Source organism: Aspergillus puulaauensis, chromosome 1 (assembly GCF_016861865.1).
Source record: "Aspergillus puulaauensis MK2 DNA, chromosome 1, nearly complete sequence".
NCBI classification, from domain to species: Eukaryota; Fungi; Ascomycota; class Eurotiomycetes; order Eurotiales; family Aspergillaceae; genus Aspergillus; species Aspergillus puulaauensis.
In genome coordinates, this window is record NC_054857.1 from 2,863,924 (window position 1) to 2,882,194 (window position 18,271).

Genomic DNA, 18,271 nt, shown 5'->3' on the forward strand with positions numbered 1-18,271 from the left:
AGATTTGACCAGAAAATGGTACGGATCGGGCAAATCAAACCATGATACCCGAGAGTGTTGGACTAGAGTATTACTAGCAATTTGAAGTATGCAAAGGAAATGTTGATCTCGATGTTCTCCGAAACCCCCGATCTCCGCCCGCACGTGATCAACTTCTTATCGATAACGGAATGATATCAAACATCGAACAATGCATTCACCCAAGTCACTCATCAACTTGTTTCTAATTATATTACACTGTTTTCATAATATATAATAGCTAAGCTCCATGCTTCTCTATTAAGTCAAGCCCGCGCAGAAAATAATGTTGTAGTTCGGACTAATATCGCGAATATAATACTCGTACATATCACATAATATGGTAGTAGATAGTTTTCCGCAGTTCGAGGAAATCGAGAGCCGTTATGGAGTAGGCGCCGTGTTATACTCGGACAGCAGCGTCAGGTGGGGCTATATAGGGATGAGCTCGTGTCCAAATGGGGCCCATTCACCCAGGCCATCCAGATAGGCCAGCAGCTCTGCAGGTTTTGTGAAGCGCAATTATTGTTATCATTGGCGTCGGCTGCCCCTGTTTCTGGGACCTGTAGGCGGCGCATCCGTCATCATCTCGTCGCTGTAAAGGCCGGTTTCCTGGCTTCCCTGGTTTCCATTTCGGTCATTTCTGCCAAAGTTCCTTCTGCCCCTATTGCCTCTCCGTCCGCCCCTGCCAGTGTTTCTGGAGTCCACTGGTTGGTTATTTTGCTCATTAAAGCCAAATTTACCATCCTGAACCGCGGGGTCCGCTGTCCGTTGTGAGCGTCGTTCACGATCTGCTTGCTCGCGTTGGTTATCGAAGGTAGATCCTGTAGTTGTTTTTGCGCCCGAGCCGGAAGAACTGAGCTGAAATGAAAGAACCCTGCCGTCGGCCTTTATAAAATTAGCTGGGAGTTCCCTCAAGCATCAGCTCACCTACCCTTTGGTTGTGAAAATTGGCTACAGCCTTCTCAGCCGAAGACTTCTCGGCGAAAGTGATTTCTGCCGACACCGTCGGCTTTTGCGAAGTGATCCAGCAGCTCACTATTTTCCCAGAAACGGGCTCGAGGGCCGATTGGATGTCTGCTGCGGTAGTCCCGGGAGCGAAATTGCTCCCGATGACAACGGGGGGTGCCGCGCTTGCGCCCTTGATGTTGATCCCTCTACCACCGTTGCGTACTGTAGCCTGACCATTTTCGGGGTTGAGTGCCGACACGAGGCGATCTTCGTCAGGGCGTCGTCGACGTGTAGATTTCGGGTTTGATGCTGTGTTTCGCCCTGCGGCAGCAGATGGAGCTTTACTGTTGGCCTTCGACCCGAGATTTGCGGATGCGGAGCGCTAGATGCAATAAATAAACGAATCAGTACACATTCGTGTGAGAGACCCGGCATGCAAGATGCAGGCTGATGCAAATTGATGTTACCTTTGTCACACCGATCCGACTTGCGAGGCTTCCGCCAGGTGTCGCATTCTGCGCCTTTCCAGCCCCCGAGCCGGGCGCGCTGGCCCTCCTGTTCTTGCCTAGGATCTTGTTCGCAAGATCTTCATTTTTCTTCTTCTGGCGACCTGGAAGGAAAGAGACGTGTAAGCCGGGGATTCGTCGGGCGAGAAAGAAAAGATGCAGTGCAGCTCTTACTAGCTTTGATAATCTCGTTGAAGGAAGCAGCCTGGGTCGCGGCCATGACGAAGGGGGGCAATTACGACGGGTTTAGTTTCAGACTTTTGTAAAATGTGGCAATTAAAAAATATTTGTAAAGGCACAACTTGAGGAGCTGGTCGGCGCAAGGCGGGTTTTGTCGAGGGCTGGGAGCAACACCGGAGAGTTGCTGAGGGAAAGCTGGAAGTGGACGCGGCTGCTCCTGTCTTGTCCGTCGCAAAGATTTCGGCTTCCACGCTTGATGCAGCCGGTCCAACACTGCACCACCTGAGATGCTTAACCACTGCGGGTCTTTCAAGTTTTATTGATTTATACTTTATAAAATGGCTGGTTATGGTGGGTGAGTCCCACCTTAATGCTTCCTTGTGAAATGCTGCTCAGTCCATTGCTAACCGCTCTACCAGATGCCGAAAGCCCTCAAAAGGAAGCTGCAATGGACGCCCTTGCAGTGCTCCAATTGTCTCTTTCCTTTGTCCAACGCTGCAGTTGAATTCCAGGCGGCAGTCGGCGCCTCCCCGATTTTCTAGAAATCCAATGTGATTCCTGGTCGCCCGTTCTTTCCAATGCCTTCCCATGTAACCACCTGTTTGGAACTTTTTGTTGGCTCTTCTCTTCGACACTGGAGAGCGGTTACGGGCTATCTGGTACCAGTGATCAATAGCAGTTGAGACAGTATATTCTCTTGAGAAACATGGTTTTCTCCGATGACTGTGGTGACACTCCACCCTCAATAGTGTCTTTCTCCGTTTCCATGCGCCGCGCATCAAAACGCAAAAGGAGCAGGTAGGGCTGCATACAACCGTCTGTCTCTGCTACGTTTTGACATAATGTTTTCAGACTTACGAGGTCGGAAACTCAACCATTAGCGTGCGAGGAAAGCGCCCATTACCCTGTGTTTAATCCAAATGATCCTCGACATAACCCCGCTCTCGAGAGGAGCGTGTGCCTGGATGATGTTGACAATCTCCCACAACCAACCCACCCCGCCGGTTCGATACGTTGGATGCAGGGCCTTCCTGGAAGGTCCCTGCGGCGAGCTCGCTCTGGGCTCCAGGCCCTGAGATCTGGGTTACATCGGCGTCCTATCCCAGGTGTTGATGGAGAACATGCGAGCAATGGACTGTGGTCTTCGTCCGATTCTGCGGAGGCCTCTTCTAGTCGACACACACGCTTCTTTTCATCAACAGTATCTGAGGCCAGTACTGAAGAAGACCATGATTTTGGAACCGACCTCTACCGCACAGGATGCAACACCTACCCGGGTCACACGCGCGAAAGAAACAAGGATGTCAGCATCAGCTCCCCAACCTACATTCCATCCTATAATCCGGCTTCCCTGTCAACGTCGAGCGCGGTAGCAGGCGCCCCTCTCGCTCCTTCCGAGGAAACGACGGTAGATCCCTTCCCAGATGACAGCCTACCTACTACTGCGGGCCACGATATCCAGAACTCCGGTAATGCGCCTGACGCTGCATTAGAAGACAAATGTGAAGCAGAGCCGCCTAAACCTTCTGGATCTCCAAGTTCTGACAGGGATGTTCCTGCGCCCGTGGAATCGTCAAATCACAACTCGCCTGTACCTAGTATTCAGCAGACACCGGTCCATTCGAGCGAAGTTGTTCCGGGTACCTTAGCTGATTCGGATATCTCACACGTCTCGGTCAAGGAGAAGGAGGCGACTATTATGAATAACGCTTCCCGCAGGTCTTCTTCAAGTGTTGTGCGCCAGTCTCAAGTTGAACAAATACCAAGTGGTGAAATTGAGGTCACCGTGACTACAGAAGAAATTCACACCACTAGTTGTCAAGCAGATTGTCATGAGGCTAAAATTGTTGAAGAGGATATTGTCCAAGCGCCGGCCGCGGAAATAGCACCACCGAATGTAAGTGCTGCGGTAGTCTACCGAAAGGGTATTGCTGACCAAGAATAGAAGTTCGGCGATACTGCACCAGCAGTCGAACTTGGAGGACTGGGAGGCATGGAGTATTATTTGTCGTCGTTGAATACGTTGGGCGCAAGTGACGCACACGAGAACAAGACTGGCGACGAAGAGCCGAGCCCTAATAGCCTTGGTGAGGAAGATGGGCGGGTACACTTAAGCCCTTGGCTACCAGCTGACAAGCTCGATCGAACATCTCCGCTGTCCCTTCACGATGAATACTTCCTTGTTGACGGCAAATCGACTGATCTCCGACCTGACCGGGGTGACAACCCCATCAAGGGGGAACGCGGATTTGCTGGTGATGGTGGATTGCACAGCGGACCAGGCCTCGACCGCAATCTCTCAATCCGGACTCAAGATATCCCTGAAATTATTGGACCAGGAGAATCGATGGGGATTCCCAGCCCACGACCGTTTCGAAGAGACCGAGAGGGCAGCGACTCAACTGAAGAATATCTCGTCACGTACTCTTTGTTACACCGGCATTACTTTTCGTGACAGTCTCTTGCGTTGGAGTACAGATCTAACTTTATGCAATCGTTTCCAAACAAGTATATTCTGCATGTTGAAAGCGCAGCAATGTTCCATCATTAAGGCGTTATATTTCTACGTTATCAAGCCCTTTGGATTGATTAGGACCCGGGGCATATTGGCAAACATGCTTGGAAAGGCACCACAACAATCTTTTCGTTGGCATTATGCACTCTAGAGCACAGGCTGAGGTAAACTTCCAGAATGATGAACATGTCGAATACGCGACTAGTAAATTATTTGGGGTACAAAGATCCCTTAAAACCTGGATATGATAAAGTCTAGCATAATGTTTAGTATATTAGAAACCGCTTATCCCAGGCGTAGCGTGAAACCCGCCCCCGTCTCCCCGCCATCATCACCACCCTGGCCACCAAACACACTTGCAAAATCCAACTTGGGTGCCTCTTGCCCCCTCTTCGGCGCCTCAGGCGTCTCCCTTCTCCTCCTCTTCTCCATACCCGCCTTCGATGGGAAAGTCGGAAACATCTCCTTCGGCTTGGGTCTTGGATCCTCACGGAAATATGGGTGCGCGAGGCATTCCGCAGCGGAGGGCCGCGACGTTGGATTCAATGCGAGGAGCGAGGAGAGGAGCTGCAGACCGGCGTTTGTGAGGAATGGGAATTTGGCGCGCGGGAGTAATGTCGATGATGGTGTTGATTGAGAGGATGGGAGACGGAGAGACTTTGCGTTTGGGAGGGAGCGGAAACCGGGCCAGGTTTGGGGTGTTGGGGGGCCGGTTAGGGCGAATATCTGGTATGAATATTAGATGCTGTAAGAGGGTGGTAGGGATGTAGGCGTGGATATGTACCTTCGATACCTGATCAACTTCATTCTTCCCTTGGAGGAGGGGTTCTTTCGTGAGGAGTTCCCCAAATATACAGCCAACACTCCACATATCAATTTCCGTGCCGTAAGTCTCGGCGCCTAACAGGAGTTCCGGGGAACGATACCATAGCGTCACAACGAGCTGGGTAAGCTTAGGCGGAGGGTCACCGTAATAACGGGCCATTCCAAAGTCAGCGATTTTGAGCTCGCCGCGGTTGTTCATGAGGAGGTTAGATGTTTTCAGGTCGCGGTGCATGATCCATTGCGAGTGCAGGAAGCCGAGGCCTGACACGAATTGGAGGAGTAGGGTTTTGATTTCTGAGGGAAGGAATGGCTCGCGCATGTCGTCGAGGAGGGTCTTGAGATCGTGTTCGAGAAAGTCCATTACGAGGAAGACACTATGTATGGCGGGATGGTGGGGGAGGGCCCCCAAGGGTCCGATGGTTAACCTTGTGCATCTGGTACTTTTCGGGTTGAATGGGAAATGCGCGGAGGTGATGGAGGAGGGAATTGGGTAACAAGCTTACTCGTCCATTTTATTGCCCATAACAACTTCGCGCAGGTATACCACATTCTGATGGCGAGCTTCGAAGAGGGTTTGGATCTCCCGCAGGCCAGTTACGGGGAATCCGTCTGGGGAGTTGTCCAACTTGAGCTTCTTCAACGCGACCACCTCGCCGGTCGCAAGCTCCTTCGCCCGGCTAACCCAACCGTACGAACCCTCCTCAATATGATTCAATCTCTCGAAATTGTCCACATGGCGACAGGGGCCCCATTCCGACCCGGGGAACACCAACAAGTTCCCGAGCTTCCCTTGTTTGGATTGCTGCTCGACTTCGGAAGCCGGCTGCTGTTCGTTTGATAGTCGTCGACGTTTTTTCGGAGGCGCATCCGGGTCACCATTGGGTGCGGTGTCAGCGGATTGACGTTGCACTGCTTGAGCCTTCGCCTGCTCTTCCAGCTGTTGTTTCTCGGCTTTAGCCCGTCGTTTCTCCTCCTTTTCGCGTTTGCGCTGGGCGATGAGCGCTTCTTCCTCAGGATCTTCGTCGGCCCATCTGGATTTCGAGGCCGACATTGCAATTAATGGGGGGACCGGATTCGAGAAGCGAGGGTGGGTACGTAGTGGTATGGGAGGTGACAGCTCCGGGAGTGGAAATTTGGAGGCATGACGCTATCGGACTGGGGAAGCTGTGTGGCCTGAGCTCTCAGGCCGAATTCCGTGATTTCAAATCACCCCGCCTATCCCGCCATTACTTTTACCTACTTATTCAACTTCTTGTTACTCTTTGCTGTTGTTTTCTTAGCTAGCGCAGCGTTATTTCTACAGCTTCAAATCACCATGATTGAGCCTTTCCAAGTATGGGGTTTCTTCCTACGTCATACCAGAGGGTGCCGGAGACTAACCATGGCTTAGACGACCTTCGCGGTCCCGATGAGCTGCGATGGCTGTGTGAAGGACATATCGAAGGAATTGAAAAAAATAGAAGGTAATGACTCATAACTATACAATTTGTGGACGTGTACTTAATCGTCTGGTTGGTATTTTTAGGAATCAGCAAGATTGAGGCGAATCTCAAGGATCAACTCGTCTTTATTGAGGGCACCGCTCCACCCAGCTCGATCGTCACAGCGATTCAAAACACCGGCCGGGATGCGATTCTACGAGGTAGCGGTACATCGAACAGTATGTTTGGTCCCTTTCTACTGGGTTATGCTCGGCTTGTTTTAGTTCTCGGGCGTCAGCTAAGCGTTGGTGGACGATAGGCTCTGCGGTGTGTATCCTCGAAACACACTCGAGCACCGTATCCAACAAGATCCGAGGTCTGGCGCGTATGGTCCAGGTCTCACCTCATATGACGCTGGTGGATCTGACGATCAACGGGTTGGCACCGGGCAAGTACTGGGCGACAATACGAGAGGCAGGAGACATCTCCAGGGGAGCGGAGTCCACTGGCGGGATCTGGGAGGCAGTTAAGGCGAAGCTCCAGGGCGCCAATACACAAAAGGAGTCTCGTGGAATCTTTGGAAGTGTGGAGGTTGATGCGAAGGGGCGAGGCAATGTGTTCCTAGATCGCCCAGTGGCGATTTGGGAATTGATTGGGCGCAGTATGGTAGTGTCTCAGGGCACGGAAGGGCCGTTTCGACGCGAGGATTCCAATACCTTGGTTGGGGTGATCGCTCGAAGCGCCGGGGTCTGGGACAATGACAAGACAGTTTGCTCCTGCTCGGGCAAGAGTGTGTGGCAAGAGCGCCAGGAGCAGGTGGCTCAGGGAATGGTTTGATGCTGATAGCAGTTGAAGCTGGGCTGGTGGGGAAGGGGCGTGACCTTGCGTTAGTATTGACTCTATTGAGTCCTTGATGATACCTAGAAGATGATGATGTCAATGTGTACAACGGAGCAACGGAGCAACGGGGCGATAGAGGGGATTCTTTTTCAAGTAGCGGGGATATTCAGACCGAGTCAGACGATGTTATTAATATTTTAGAATTGATCCTGCCGAGAGACCACTATTTCAAGATGTGAAAGAAGGATTGTGACGGCTCACATGACTAGAAGGCATGCGGGCTGCATGGCATTGATGAAGCCCAAGTGGGATACAGCAAGCGAATTATGCTAGAGACAGACATGGCCTGCGTCAATTGACTCGATTCGAGCACAGAGAAGGGCGGGCAAAGTAGCAGCGGTCGAGCACAGGCGCCCAGAGGCCTATCACGGCGGAAACCAGCCTCACCACGTCCCAGCAGAAGCGCCGTGGCGGGGCCGCTACAAACTTAGTTTCTGTCACATATTCTGCAACCAGCCAGTGATATCACTTCTTCTGACCGAAATGTGACTGCACCTGGAAACTCGGGACGGACCTCTCAACGCTCTCGTTGAGGACAATCAGATTATACAGAGCGTCTCAGCCAGACGGGGCGCGGAACAGGCTCGGGTCGGCCCTGCACCAACCAGTATACATCCTGGTATGGCACATATTGGGATCATCTGCAGAGGGATAAATTATGGTAATATATCGACCTATTGACTATACTAATTATATCTTATTGCTGTATACCGAGTGATGACAAGCCAAGGATCAACGTGCTGCACTGTGATGGACTCCCCCTGCAGCTCGAGGCGACTATCACCAATGATTATTGCATCTGCGAGGCCTCGACTCCTGGGCGGTTATTCTCCCCTCTCTCGCCCTCTTCTCCTCCCCATTTCCATCCAGTTCTCTGCTTCTCCTTGCTGGCCCAATTCTGCATCCAGTTTCAGGTAATCAGGTCCCAACCGCCAGCACTGCCTCTACATTCGGACTCGGATATCGCAGCCACGCAGTTATCACAGCTTCATAAACTGCAATTCTCCGATCCCTTCTCTCGCCCTGCAAGAAAATAGTGCCTTCTTTCCCAGCATCGCGGCTGGAGTGTTTCCCCTCGTCACAACTCGCCAATCCCTGCCCTAGTGGCTGGTGCGCTTTAATTTCTGGTCTAAATATATATCCGATCTATCTGCTCTCTCCACCTCACAATCCTACTACCAAAGCCATCTTTCACCCTGTCTGGCTTAGACTGCTTTGTTGAATCTCTGCTCAATCGACTGATCCTGCAGTTCAATCTACCCAGTGGGCTGCCAGTATCGGCCTAACTTGCACTTGTCCTCCCCAGTGCCATCCACCCGACCTCTCTTAGCCCGCCAGACGCTCTCAGTCTGCCCACCCGATCCCCTCCCCCCGTCACATCTTGGCTACTGGTTGGCCCATACATATATTTGCTGTCGTGCTCCCCGGAAATCCCGCCGTTCTTTCCCCTGCCAGTTGGCAAACAAATCCTCTCCAGCCGGTGTCAGCCAAGTATTACGACGAGGTGGCCAAACACGTCGTCGTCGCCCACCCAATCGCTATACATAAGGCCGTCACTGGCACTGGCATTGTAAAAAGAAAATGTCGCTCAAGCAAGTATGTCGCAAATATTGCAGCCGCATTTAAGCCACCCCGGTGTTAACAAAAAGTTACAGGAAATCGAAACCTGGGTCCAGGCCCTGGAACATTTCGATAACCAGGAATATGAACTCGCCTTGCGATCATTTGCAAACATCGCCGATACTTCTAAAATTCTGTTCAATTGCGGCGTCATTTACGCTACGCTAGGTGAACATGAAAAAGCAGTATGTTTCTTGTTTTAATTATCCAGATCGCAGCTGACAGCCACAGGTTATGTGCTACCAGAGTGCTGTGAGCCTGGATCAATACCTCGCCATTGCTTACTTCCAGGAGGGTGTATCGAATTTTCTCCTGGGGGACTTCGAAGAGGCGCTGGCTAATTTCAACGACACGCTGCTATACCTGCGAGGCAACAACTTCATCGATTATGAACAACTAGGCCTGAAGTTCCGCCTGTATTCGTGCGAGGTCCTGTTCAACCGGGGCCTCTGCTACATCTATCTACAGCAGGTTGGACCAGGTATGCAGGACCTTGAGTTTGCCTCCAAAGAAAAAGTCACACCAGACCATGATGTTATCAACGACGCTATTAGGGAAAGAGCAGAAGTAAGCGCTTCTCCTTGTCAAGTGTTTTGCAGCGACACTAACAAACACCCCAGGGATACACTGTGTTCTCTATTCCAGTAGGAGTAGTGTATCGACCAAATGCGGCCAAAGTTAAGAATCTGAAGAGCAAGGACTACCTGGGCAAGTCACGCGTGGTCGCCACGAACCGAATGAGCACACCCGCCGAGACGACCAATAGAACAGCAGACACCGTGCCATTTGCAACATCGCACCTAGTCCAAAAGAACCTAACCAGCCGCAGCCGTCAGCAATCAGAGCCTCCCATGAACCGCAACCTCTTCCCACCTACACCACCCCCAGATACAGACAAAGCAAGTCTCAGCAGCTCATCCGGCAGCATTGGAGGGTCTAGCAGCCGCACCCAGCCTACGAAAGCACAACGCCCACCGAAGCTCGATCTTGACCGTCCCGGCGCCCTAGCAGCTGGAATGAGTAACACGGACCTCAACGCCCCAGAAAAGCCGCGCATAGGAACAATTCGCACAGCGTCGGAGCCGCGGGGGCCCGCACGACAACCTCGTGGATATGCGCCAGAGAGACAAGGATATCCGCGCGAGGCATATGGCCACCAGAGAGGAATGAGTGACACAGGATTTGGGATACCAATCGGCTACTCAGAAGACCCATACGGAGGGTATGGTGAAGCTCGAGTAATGGCGCTAGCGAATGGTGGACGACATTTCCACCAACAAGGATACATTGACGAAGAAGAGGAGTACGGAAGCTCACCATGCGATGAGGATATACAGCCAGATGTAGGGTTTGAAATTATGGGTGCGCGACAACGCGCGCGATCATCTAGCCGTGGCCCGGCGCATGGGTATTCACGCCGGCCGGAGGTGCGCAAGTTCCGAGTCAAGGTACATTCATCAGAGGACACGCGATACATCATTATTGGGCCCGCGATTGGGTTTGCAGAGTTTGAGGCTAGGATCCGGGAGAAGTTTGGCTTCCAGATGGCGCTGAAAATCAAGATGCAGGATGAGGGGGATATGATTACAATGGTAGATCAGGAAGATCTAGACCTACTACTCATGGCATCAAAAGAGATTGCGCGACGAGAGGGAAGTGAAATGGGAAAGATGGAGGTATGCAACCTACACCCTTTACTTTTTATGGTTTCCCTGCTAACTGGTGACTGCAGATATGGGTTGAGGAACGACGGATGATTTAGCGTTAGCGAGTTATACCCTGCATATGTGTTTCTGTATATATTAGCATTTATACCCATAATGATACCAGGTCTCTATTTTCGTCAAATCGCAATAATAATCTTAATTACTTCTCGTCGTAACTTAAACTGTCGTAGCTTGTAGGGCAAGGGGATCACGGGATCGGCGCCCGGTTTACTTCCAGCTCAGCATTTCCGACTGATCTCCACCCGACGTCAACATCAACACCAACTCGACTCCAGCTCAAGCATGCTGCGATCGCACTTGATACAGCCAACATGTCAGACCTAACGCCCACATTCACCGACCTCCTCCACAAACAGGACAAATCCCTATCCCTGCACTCCCGGCCCCTCACCACCAAAACCGCCGATGAATTCCTCAAAGAAGCCTACCGGATCGTACGCCAGCACCTCCCCTCCAACAACGCCAATACTAACAATGGCCTTAGAATACACACATCTCCTCACTTCTTGCTCACCTGCACAAAATTCGCCCATCCTATTTAAGCATCTCAACTCACTCCGCAACCAATAAACCCAAACACCGCAACTCCCCCTCAACCGCGCACTCCAGCTCCTCCAAGTCCAAGGAGAAAGAACCCCTCCTCTCCCCAGCCGAGCTCGACAACATAACAAGCTCAACCTCCTCCCTTCTCCACACCCTCTCCACCTCAATATCGAACCTGTCCTCCGCCGAAACCCTCCGCCAGGAAACCCACTCCACCCTCCTCGACAAGAAATACGGCCGGAAGCGCTCAAAGGCATCGAGTCTTCTCTTCCAATGGGCGTCAGGCTCTTCGGCCCTCGGCCAGCAACAAGGTCAGGACGATGCAGGGAAGAAGCCAGAGCAAGTCAACGACGAGCAAACAGAGAATCTCCTCAAGAGCGTGCGCGAGAGTATCCTGTGGTTCCTGAGTCGCCGGCTAGAAGGAACCATCGAGATGCAGCGCGATATGGTCGAGAAACGGATCGAGCGGGCGAAGGAGCGGGAGAAGAGTGTTTTATATAAAGCTGCGACTTCGTCATCGCCGGTTCTTAATTCTGGTTCCGGCTTTGGTGGAGGTGCAGCTGCTGGTGGAGGGGGAGTCTCAATATCCGCGCCATCAACATACCCCGACGCTGCGCTGGAGTTGACAGAGCCCACGGCTAAAGGGACTACGCTCGATGCAGCCGAGGTCGCAGCCATTGAAGCCGAGCTCTCGCCAGAACAACTGCAGCTCTTTGCGGAGGAGAATGACTCCATGGTGCGGTATTACGAGGATACCTTGAGTAAAGTACAGTACGTTTCCCCTCCCCATCAATTCCGTCCGTTCTATTCCCCCAATTCGAAAGCGACATGGCGCTAACCAAAGCTCCTTCCCTTCGCTGAATAGAAATGCCGAGAAATCGCTTCTCGAAATCTCATCCCTGCAGCAAACACTCGTAACGCACCTCTCCACGCAGGAAGAATACGTCGGGATGATGGTCTCCGATGCATCAAACACGGAGACGAATATCGGAAAGGGGAACAAGGAGCTGAAGCGCGCGAGCGAGAAACGGAGTGCCGCGCAGGCCGTGTTTTGGGGAACGGTCGGGTTGTGTACCTGGCTGGTTGTTTGGGATTTAGTTTTTTAGACCTTATTCTTTACTTTCTTCTCTCCCGCATCTACTAGTATGTCGTATGTATGCGAATATAAATATATGAGAGGATGCAGCGAGAAGCAATCTATTATATGTACTAAGCATGAGACTTTTAAATCCCGGATTCGTTCTTCCAGAACAGTCTCCGCGTTTATCTGACCATTCTTGAAATGACTGAAAGCAAATAGACTTGAATACCCAGTTCGTATGGAAACAGGTAAAGGGGAATATGATAAGACTTGGTTTGATATGGTATGACAACAGAATCGAATCGAGCCGAACCAAGTGAGGCTGTATGGAGTACAGAGATGATGGATGGGTAGGGTAGATAGATGAAAAGGGGAATCAATCCAAACAGACAGAAAGAGAGATGCTAGGTTTGTACAGTAGTAGTAGTAGGTAGGTAGGTAGGTAAGTAGATAAAATCACGACGTCTCCCTCACAACACTGTCGACCGCCTCGGCGAAGTAATCCAGGTTATGCGTGTTCAGACCAGCCATGGAGATGCGGCCGTTCTTAGTCTGTAAAATTAGAGTAGATGGTTAGTTACCAATATGGTTAGATCAGTGGAGCGGGCTAAGATAGAAAAACATACCATATAAACATGCCACTTCTCACGCAATACCTTAACCTGCGCCTCCGTCAGGCCCGTGAAGCTGAACATTCCAATCTGATCCGTGATGTGCCTCCAAGACCCAGGCGTCCCCTTGCTCTCAAGCCGTTGACGTAAGCCAGAGCGCATCTCTGCAATCCGCCCGCTCATCGTTCGGAGATCGTCCTCCCACTGCGCAAACAATGACGGGTCGTTAAGGACTTTGCTTGCAATACGCGCGCCATAGGCAGGGGGGTTAGAGATCTCCGATCGCTGCAGGATGGCGAGCTGCGAGGCGACGTGGGCTGAGGACTGTGATGCTTCGGCGCCGGGTGCGGAGACGAAGTGGAAAGCGCCTGTGCGCTCGCCGTAGAGGCCGAAGTTCTTAGCGAAGGACTGCGCGATGCATAGCTCGAAGCCCTGCTCGACGAAGTACCGGATTGCCCAGGCGTCGCGGCTGAGGTCGCCGGAGGCGAAGCCCTGGTAAGCAGTGTCGAAGAATGGGAAGTGGGAGCGCTCGCGCATGACGACAGCGACTTCCTTCCATTGGTCCTGGGTGAGGTCTACGCCTGTGGGGTTGTGGGCGCAGGCGTGGAGGAGGATGATGGAGCCCTCGGGGGCGGAGCGGATGGCTGTTAGCATGCCATCGAAGTCGAGGCCTTTCGTTTGCTGGGAGAAGTAGGGGTAGTTGGCGAGGGTGAAGCCGACATTTGTGAAGATTTGGTGGTGGTTTGCCCAGGTGGGATTGGAGAGGTAAAGAGAAGGCTTGGGGCTCTTGGGGTGGAATCTGGAGAGGAAGAGGGCTCCTAGATGGACGGCGCCTGTGCCGGAAATAGTTTGGAATGTGCAGATACGCTTTTCGGCGATGGCGGGGGAGTCGGCGCCGACGATAAGCTTCTGGGCGGCTGTCGTGTAGTCTGCGAGACCCTTGATGGGGAGGTATTCGTGGTTGAGATTGGGGTCGTTGCGAATGAGGTCATCTGCCTGTAGTTACTGCTGCGTTAGCTCATCCTGATGCGACTAAGAAACTGGATGTTGGGGGGTTGATAAGAGTTGGCAGGCTCGTAAATAATTGCGCCACTCGGGGACGAACCTTCTTCACGACGGGGAGAACCCAAGGCTTCGCGTGGTCATCACGATAAGCTCCGATGACCAGATCAACCTTCTTGTCAGAGGGGTCCTGGCGAAAAGCCTGGGCGAGGCCGAAGAGGGGATCCTCTGGGGCAGAGGGCACGACGGAGGTGGAAAAGACGGAGGCGCTTGTAGAACCCATGATGTGCGAGGAGAGAGAGGCAAGACGGGATTTTGCGATGGAAGCAAGAGAGGACGAGGACGAGGACGAGGGAGTGGAAGCGGACATGATGAAGGTTTTATTTGCGCGCAGTTACCTAAGTAGTCACACCACAATTGATTGCTGCTTGCGTTCACCGGTTGGCCGGTCTCCAATAGTAAGCTGGAACTGGCTGAGGGGAATTCGAAATCCGACAGCCCAGAAAAGTGAATCCTGTCATGTCATCCTCCTTGCTTTTAAGTAAATAAATGCCTCAACACTCGCGCGTCAACAGATGCTCATGAAGCCCGAAAGGAACCGAGGCCATGTGCGTATGACGACATCACATGTTGAATTCCTACTCCTACAGTCCTACAATTCCTACAGTGTATATACAATTAATCCTGAAGCATCAATTCCATCAAGCTGCGATACAGAGTGTCCTGAACTGAAGAGAGCATTTTTGCATTGTTGATGCGGGGAACGAGAGCCGTCGACAGTCCAGACAATTCTCCGACTCCCCTCGCGACAATAAACGGAGTTCTCCCTCATTCCTCACCACGACCATATGGAATCAAGTCCCCCTGATGGAGCCGATGGAGCCAGACCCGGATTATGACCAACCAACCAACCACCTCGGCCAGAAAAGTCATCGCCCGACTCGCCGAGTCCAGCCGTTTTGTCTCAGCCCTGACACCCTCTCTCCACACTCAACACTCCCCGTCTCGTGTGCGGGCTGCGGACACAACGACTACGTACGAGAATTACCCGGACCCCGGACATTTCCCGACTCCCACACAAAGAATCCAACAAATTACCCTTCATTATCCAAGCATTTGTTTGCCAGGCACACGGACTCGGCTCCGTCTTTTCTCGACATCCTTCCGCGCGGGTTCCTGGCTGTCTCCGGTTAATATCGTCCCGGGCTTGTCCACTGCACTCGGGTCCCTTGGCCGGATGGGGAATTCAAAACTGAATTTGAACTGGCCTGGACGGGACTGAATTCAGGTCAGAATTAGGTAAATTTAGCCCCAAGGTTGTCTTGGGGGCGTTCCCCTCACGGCCTCGCTACGTAATTTTAGTAAGAGAATGATGATTTTTTCTCTCCTCATTCTCCATCTGCTTCTGAGGGTTAGTCAGTGGACTCCGTTCGACCCCGTGGGGTCTTTGCTGTGACTGTGAGGGATGGCACTTGGATTGGGGTACAGGTGTTCCCCCCCTTTTGCCTTCCCCTCACATTGTTCTCCTCTTCTATATCTATAATTAAATTCGGTGTATAAATATTGAGTCAATGCGCAGGTTGAGTAAAATATGCTTTGTATCTACATAATCTCATAGTTCGTGTCATAGAGACCCAAGATATACACAAGAAATCCCATCTTTTGAATCCAGCCGCCCAAATCTCTAAAAACGCCGTGTATCCCTTGTTCAATCAAATCAAAGCAAGTCGTGACAAATTCGAAACGTAATAATGCAGGCCGGCCATGCAGAATTCCCAAACCAAACCAGTTCAGTACGTAAATATACTTCTCCGAGTGGAGACAAGATAAAGGATAGACAAGAAGAAAGGTGAAGAGGAGGAATATATATAGTCCAGAGAGCCATGCCACATTGTCGGTTCTAGCTCTGGCTCTGCGTAGCTGCTGGCGCGGGAGTAGCAGCACCAGATTCATCAGCCGCCGTGCCATGCGCCCGAGTGCGGATTCTGAACCGCTCCCGAAGCCTGGTCGATAGCCGATTTCGACGACGGCGTTCCTCGTTCTCGGTCTCGATTTCTTGGTCGCGGTTGGCTTCTTCGCGGACGCTTCGGAGTGCGGCGAGGCGCTCCTCGACACTGGCGTCACGCATGCGACGGGCGTTCAGTGTGCTGTGGAGGTAGCTGCTTATTCGGCGGTGGCGGTGTGGTTGTGTTTCTTCGGTTTGGTTGTTGTTATTGTCGTTGTTGTTGGTTATTTCATCCTGTTGTTGTCCTTCGGCATTGGTTTCGCCTTCTTGGTTTTCACCTTCGCCTTCGGGTTGTGATGGGTTGAGGTCAATTCGGCTGGTTTTGGTTAGTAGGAGTAAAATATAGTAAAAAGGCGATGAGGGTTTGGTGACATACCAAAGAGGGCAGGTTCCTGACACATTCACCAACCACGGATCGATACACTCAGGATGGAATTGATGGTTACAAGGAAGGACTCGCAGGTCTTGTCCCTTGACGAAGTCATCCGTGCAAATCGGGCATGAAAAGTTGGGGTGGTCTGTCGGTGTCTCAATACCAGTTCGTTTTTCCTCCTTCGATTCAGGCGCAGTAGTGGCATCACGATTTTGTGTCGTTTCACCGGGTGTCAGTGACGTGGTACCACCGGTAACCATTGGCGATTGGCGGGTTTGCTCGTCCTCTCGTAACTGCGAGGCTGGGACCTCTGACTCAACCGACATTTCCACATCTCCCTTGTCGTTTTCCAGCTTGCCGTCGGGGGCGTCTCCAAACTTCACAATTGGGATTGTTTCCAGCATCGCCCTTGCCATTCCCCTTGCTCGACTTTGACGCGGTCGTCCTGGTCTTTGCCGTGGGCCATATCGTTCGGGATGACGGTGGGCTCGGATAGCACCAGTGATGATGATGGAGAGGAACAGTGCTGTGATGATACCTGTGATACTGTAAAGGATGATCATAGCTGCAGAAGTTATTAGCAACAATACACCACGGCTGTCTGAAAATGATAAGACATACCCGTGTTAGGGCTGTCGGTACTGCCACCACCACCACCTCCCGAATCATCGTCAAAGGAACCTGTTGGAGCGAACGATGCCATGTCGGGCACGATATATGACGACCCTGTTCGATTCGAATCACCGAGCTGTGTTTCAATAGACTTCGCAGTATCCGCACTCAATAGTGTGAACAGGCGGTCGTAGTCGCTCTGGTCAGCGGTGTAGTTGCAGGCCGATGTTGTCGTGCTATACAGAAGGACCGCTAATGGTTTCGTGCCCAATACGATCTTCAAGGTCGCATCTGCATCCAAATTCCCCGAATAAGCAGTGGGGTCGCAGGGAACGAAGGCTATATCACTCGTTTGGAGCGACGGCGAGTTGCCAGCAGACACCTGAACAAGATCCCCAGTAAAATTGAAACCCTAGACCGCCATGAGTATTTTATATTTATTTTCACAGCCCCCGTAAGACGGACGGAGGTGATGGATACGAGATCCGGATACGCTGCGTGGGTTGGGTTGTATGTATAGAATGACTTACCCTAAGCTGACGGTTGCCCAAGCTGACAAGAGACTGGGTCAACGGGGCAATGCTCGAGTCCCGAGGCAGGTCCACTTGAGTGCTTCCTAATTGAAAGCGTTGCTGCAAGAGGGCCCCGGTGTTATTTAAGGGCAGCACTGTCGAGCCCACAGTCTGAACCGTGGAAAGAAGGAAGAGGAGGGAAAGAGTAAAGGAAGAGAGGAGAGGAGAGGAGGAGAAGTAGGAGGAGGAGGGGTGAAGAGAGAGAAAAGAACCCATGAATGGAGAGACACGACTCGACGACCCAGCCGGATGAGAAGGGAATTTCCCCACGGGTTGTGACTTGCGAGGCTTACGGAGATGTCGGAAGATATGGGGAATCGTGGAAGATCATTAGGTCACGGATCTCTCGCAGGAGCAGAAGTGGGACAGAAAGAAGCAACGAAATGGCGAAAAAAGAGGGAATCCACCAGCTTCCAAGGCTCTGCCCAGACTAAGAGTGATATCACTCTGAATTGCAACGCAGCAGTTGGGCGATCACTACGGAAGAGGCGGTTAGTTTCACTCGATCGCCTGAGAATCCGGACAGTCGAATTGCATCCGCAGCTCCGGTGCAGCGTATTCGCACCTGGAGAGAGCAAGTTGAGGAAGGAATTGGGGCGCAGCGGGGGGAAGTGAGACCGAGAAATCCGGCTCAAAGAGGATGGCAGCCAGAGGATTAATATCCACAACTGAGATGAGTGGAGGAGGAAATGCCAGGATAAACCGGGCTGATGAAAGAGGGGGCGGATGGAATCGATCGATAGAGTGGCTTGTCCCGGGGGATCCGGTGGACTACTAGTATCTCAAATATATCTCAATTTCAAACATCA

At 52.0% G+C, this 18,271-nt stretch overlaps 8 protein-coding genes across 8 annotated transcripts; 4 read left to right on the forward strand and 4 right to left on the reverse strand.

The window, feature by feature from the left end:
* Positions 1 to 549: 549 nt before the first annotated feature.
* Positions 550 to 1,695, reverse strand: APUU_11131A (uncharacterized protein; the record flags this gene model as incomplete). Its single annotated transcript, XM_041694891.1, has 4 exons — positions 550 to 906; positions 953 to 1,351; positions 1,437 to 1,579; positions 1,650 to 1,695. The coding sequence occupies 4 exons, from the start codon at positions 1,693 to 1,695 to the stop codon at positions 550 to 552; spliced, it is 945 nt and encodes a 314-aa protein (XP_041550497.1).
* A 666-nt stretch (positions 1,696 to 2,361) lies between these two features.
* APUU_11132S (uncharacterized protein) lies at positions 2,362 to 4,110 on the forward strand (the record flags this gene model as incomplete). Its single annotated transcript, XM_041694902.1, has 3 exons — positions 2,362 to 2,453; positions 2,508 to 3,552; positions 3,601 to 4,110. The coding sequence occupies 3 exons, from the start codon at positions 2,362 to 2,364 to the stop codon at positions 4,108 to 4,110; spliced, it is 1,647 nt and encodes a 548-aa protein (XP_041550498.1).
* Positions 4,111 to 4,455: 345 nt separating this feature from the next.
* APUU_11133A (uncharacterized protein) lies at positions 4,456 to 6,046 on the reverse strand (the record flags this gene model as incomplete). Its single annotated transcript, XM_041694913.1, has 3 exons — positions 4,456 to 4,896; positions 4,955 to 5,369; positions 5,499 to 6,046. 3 exons carry the CDS (start codon positions 6,044 to 6,046, stop codon positions 4,456 to 4,458), a joined length of 1,404 nt encoding a protein of 467 aa, XP_041550499.1.
* A 357-nt stretch (positions 6,047 to 6,403) lies between these two features.
* CCS1 (copper chaperone CCS1) lies at positions 6,404 to 7,253 on the forward strand (the record flags this gene model as incomplete). Its single annotated transcript, XM_041694924.1, has 3 exons — positions 6,404 to 6,458; positions 6,521 to 6,655; positions 6,736 to 7,253. The coding sequence occupies 3 exons, from the start codon at positions 6,404 to 6,406 to the stop codon at positions 7,251 to 7,253; spliced, it is 708 nt and encodes a 235-aa protein (XP_041550500.1).
* A 1,644-nt stretch (positions 7,254 to 8,897) lies between these two features.
* On the forward strand, positions 8,898 to 10,698 carry APUU_11135S (putative PB1 domain protein; the record flags this gene model as incomplete). Its single annotated transcript, XM_041694935.1, has 5 exons — positions 8,898 to 8,912; positions 8,972 to 9,121; positions 9,168 to 9,503; positions 9,557 to 10,612; positions 10,669 to 10,698. The coding sequence occupies 5 exons, from the start codon at positions 8,898 to 8,900 to the stop codon at positions 10,696 to 10,698; spliced, it is 1,587 nt and encodes a 528-aa protein (XP_041550501.1).
* A 276-nt stretch (positions 10,699 to 10,974) lies between these two features.
* On the forward strand, positions 10,975 to 12,312 carry APUU_11136S (putative SNARE protein (Ufe1); the record flags this gene model as incomplete). The annotated part of the gene is made up of 3 exons (XM_041694946.1): positions 10,975 to 11,097; positions 11,148 to 11,977; positions 12,072 to 12,312. 3 exons carry the CDS (start codon positions 10,975 to 10,977, stop codon positions 12,310 to 12,312), a joined length of 1,194 nt encoding a protein of 397 aa, XP_041550502.1.
* Positions 12,313 to 12,743: 431 nt separating this feature from the next.
* Positions 12,744 to 14,270, reverse strand: AAT2_2 (aspartate aminotransferase; the record flags this gene model as incomplete). Its single annotated transcript, XM_041694957.1, has 3 exons — positions 12,744 to 12,839; positions 12,914 to 13,894; positions 14,004 to 14,270. The coding sequence occupies 3 exons, from the start codon at positions 14,268 to 14,270 to the stop codon at positions 12,744 to 12,746; spliced, it is 1,344 nt and encodes a 447-aa protein (XP_041550503.1).
* Positions 14,271 to 15,800: 1,530 nt separating this feature from the next.
* On the reverse strand, positions 15,801 to 17,678 carry APUU_11138A (RING-H2 finger protein; the record flags this gene model as incomplete). Its single annotated transcript, XM_041694968.1, has 4 exons — positions 15,801 to 16,221; positions 16,282 to 16,843; positions 16,900 to 17,302; positions 17,421 to 17,678. The coding sequence occupies 4 exons, from the start codon at positions 17,676 to 17,678 to the stop codon at positions 15,801 to 15,803; spliced, it is 1,644 nt and encodes a 547-aa protein (XP_041550504.1).
* Positions 17,679 to 18,271: the final 593 nt, after the last annotated feature.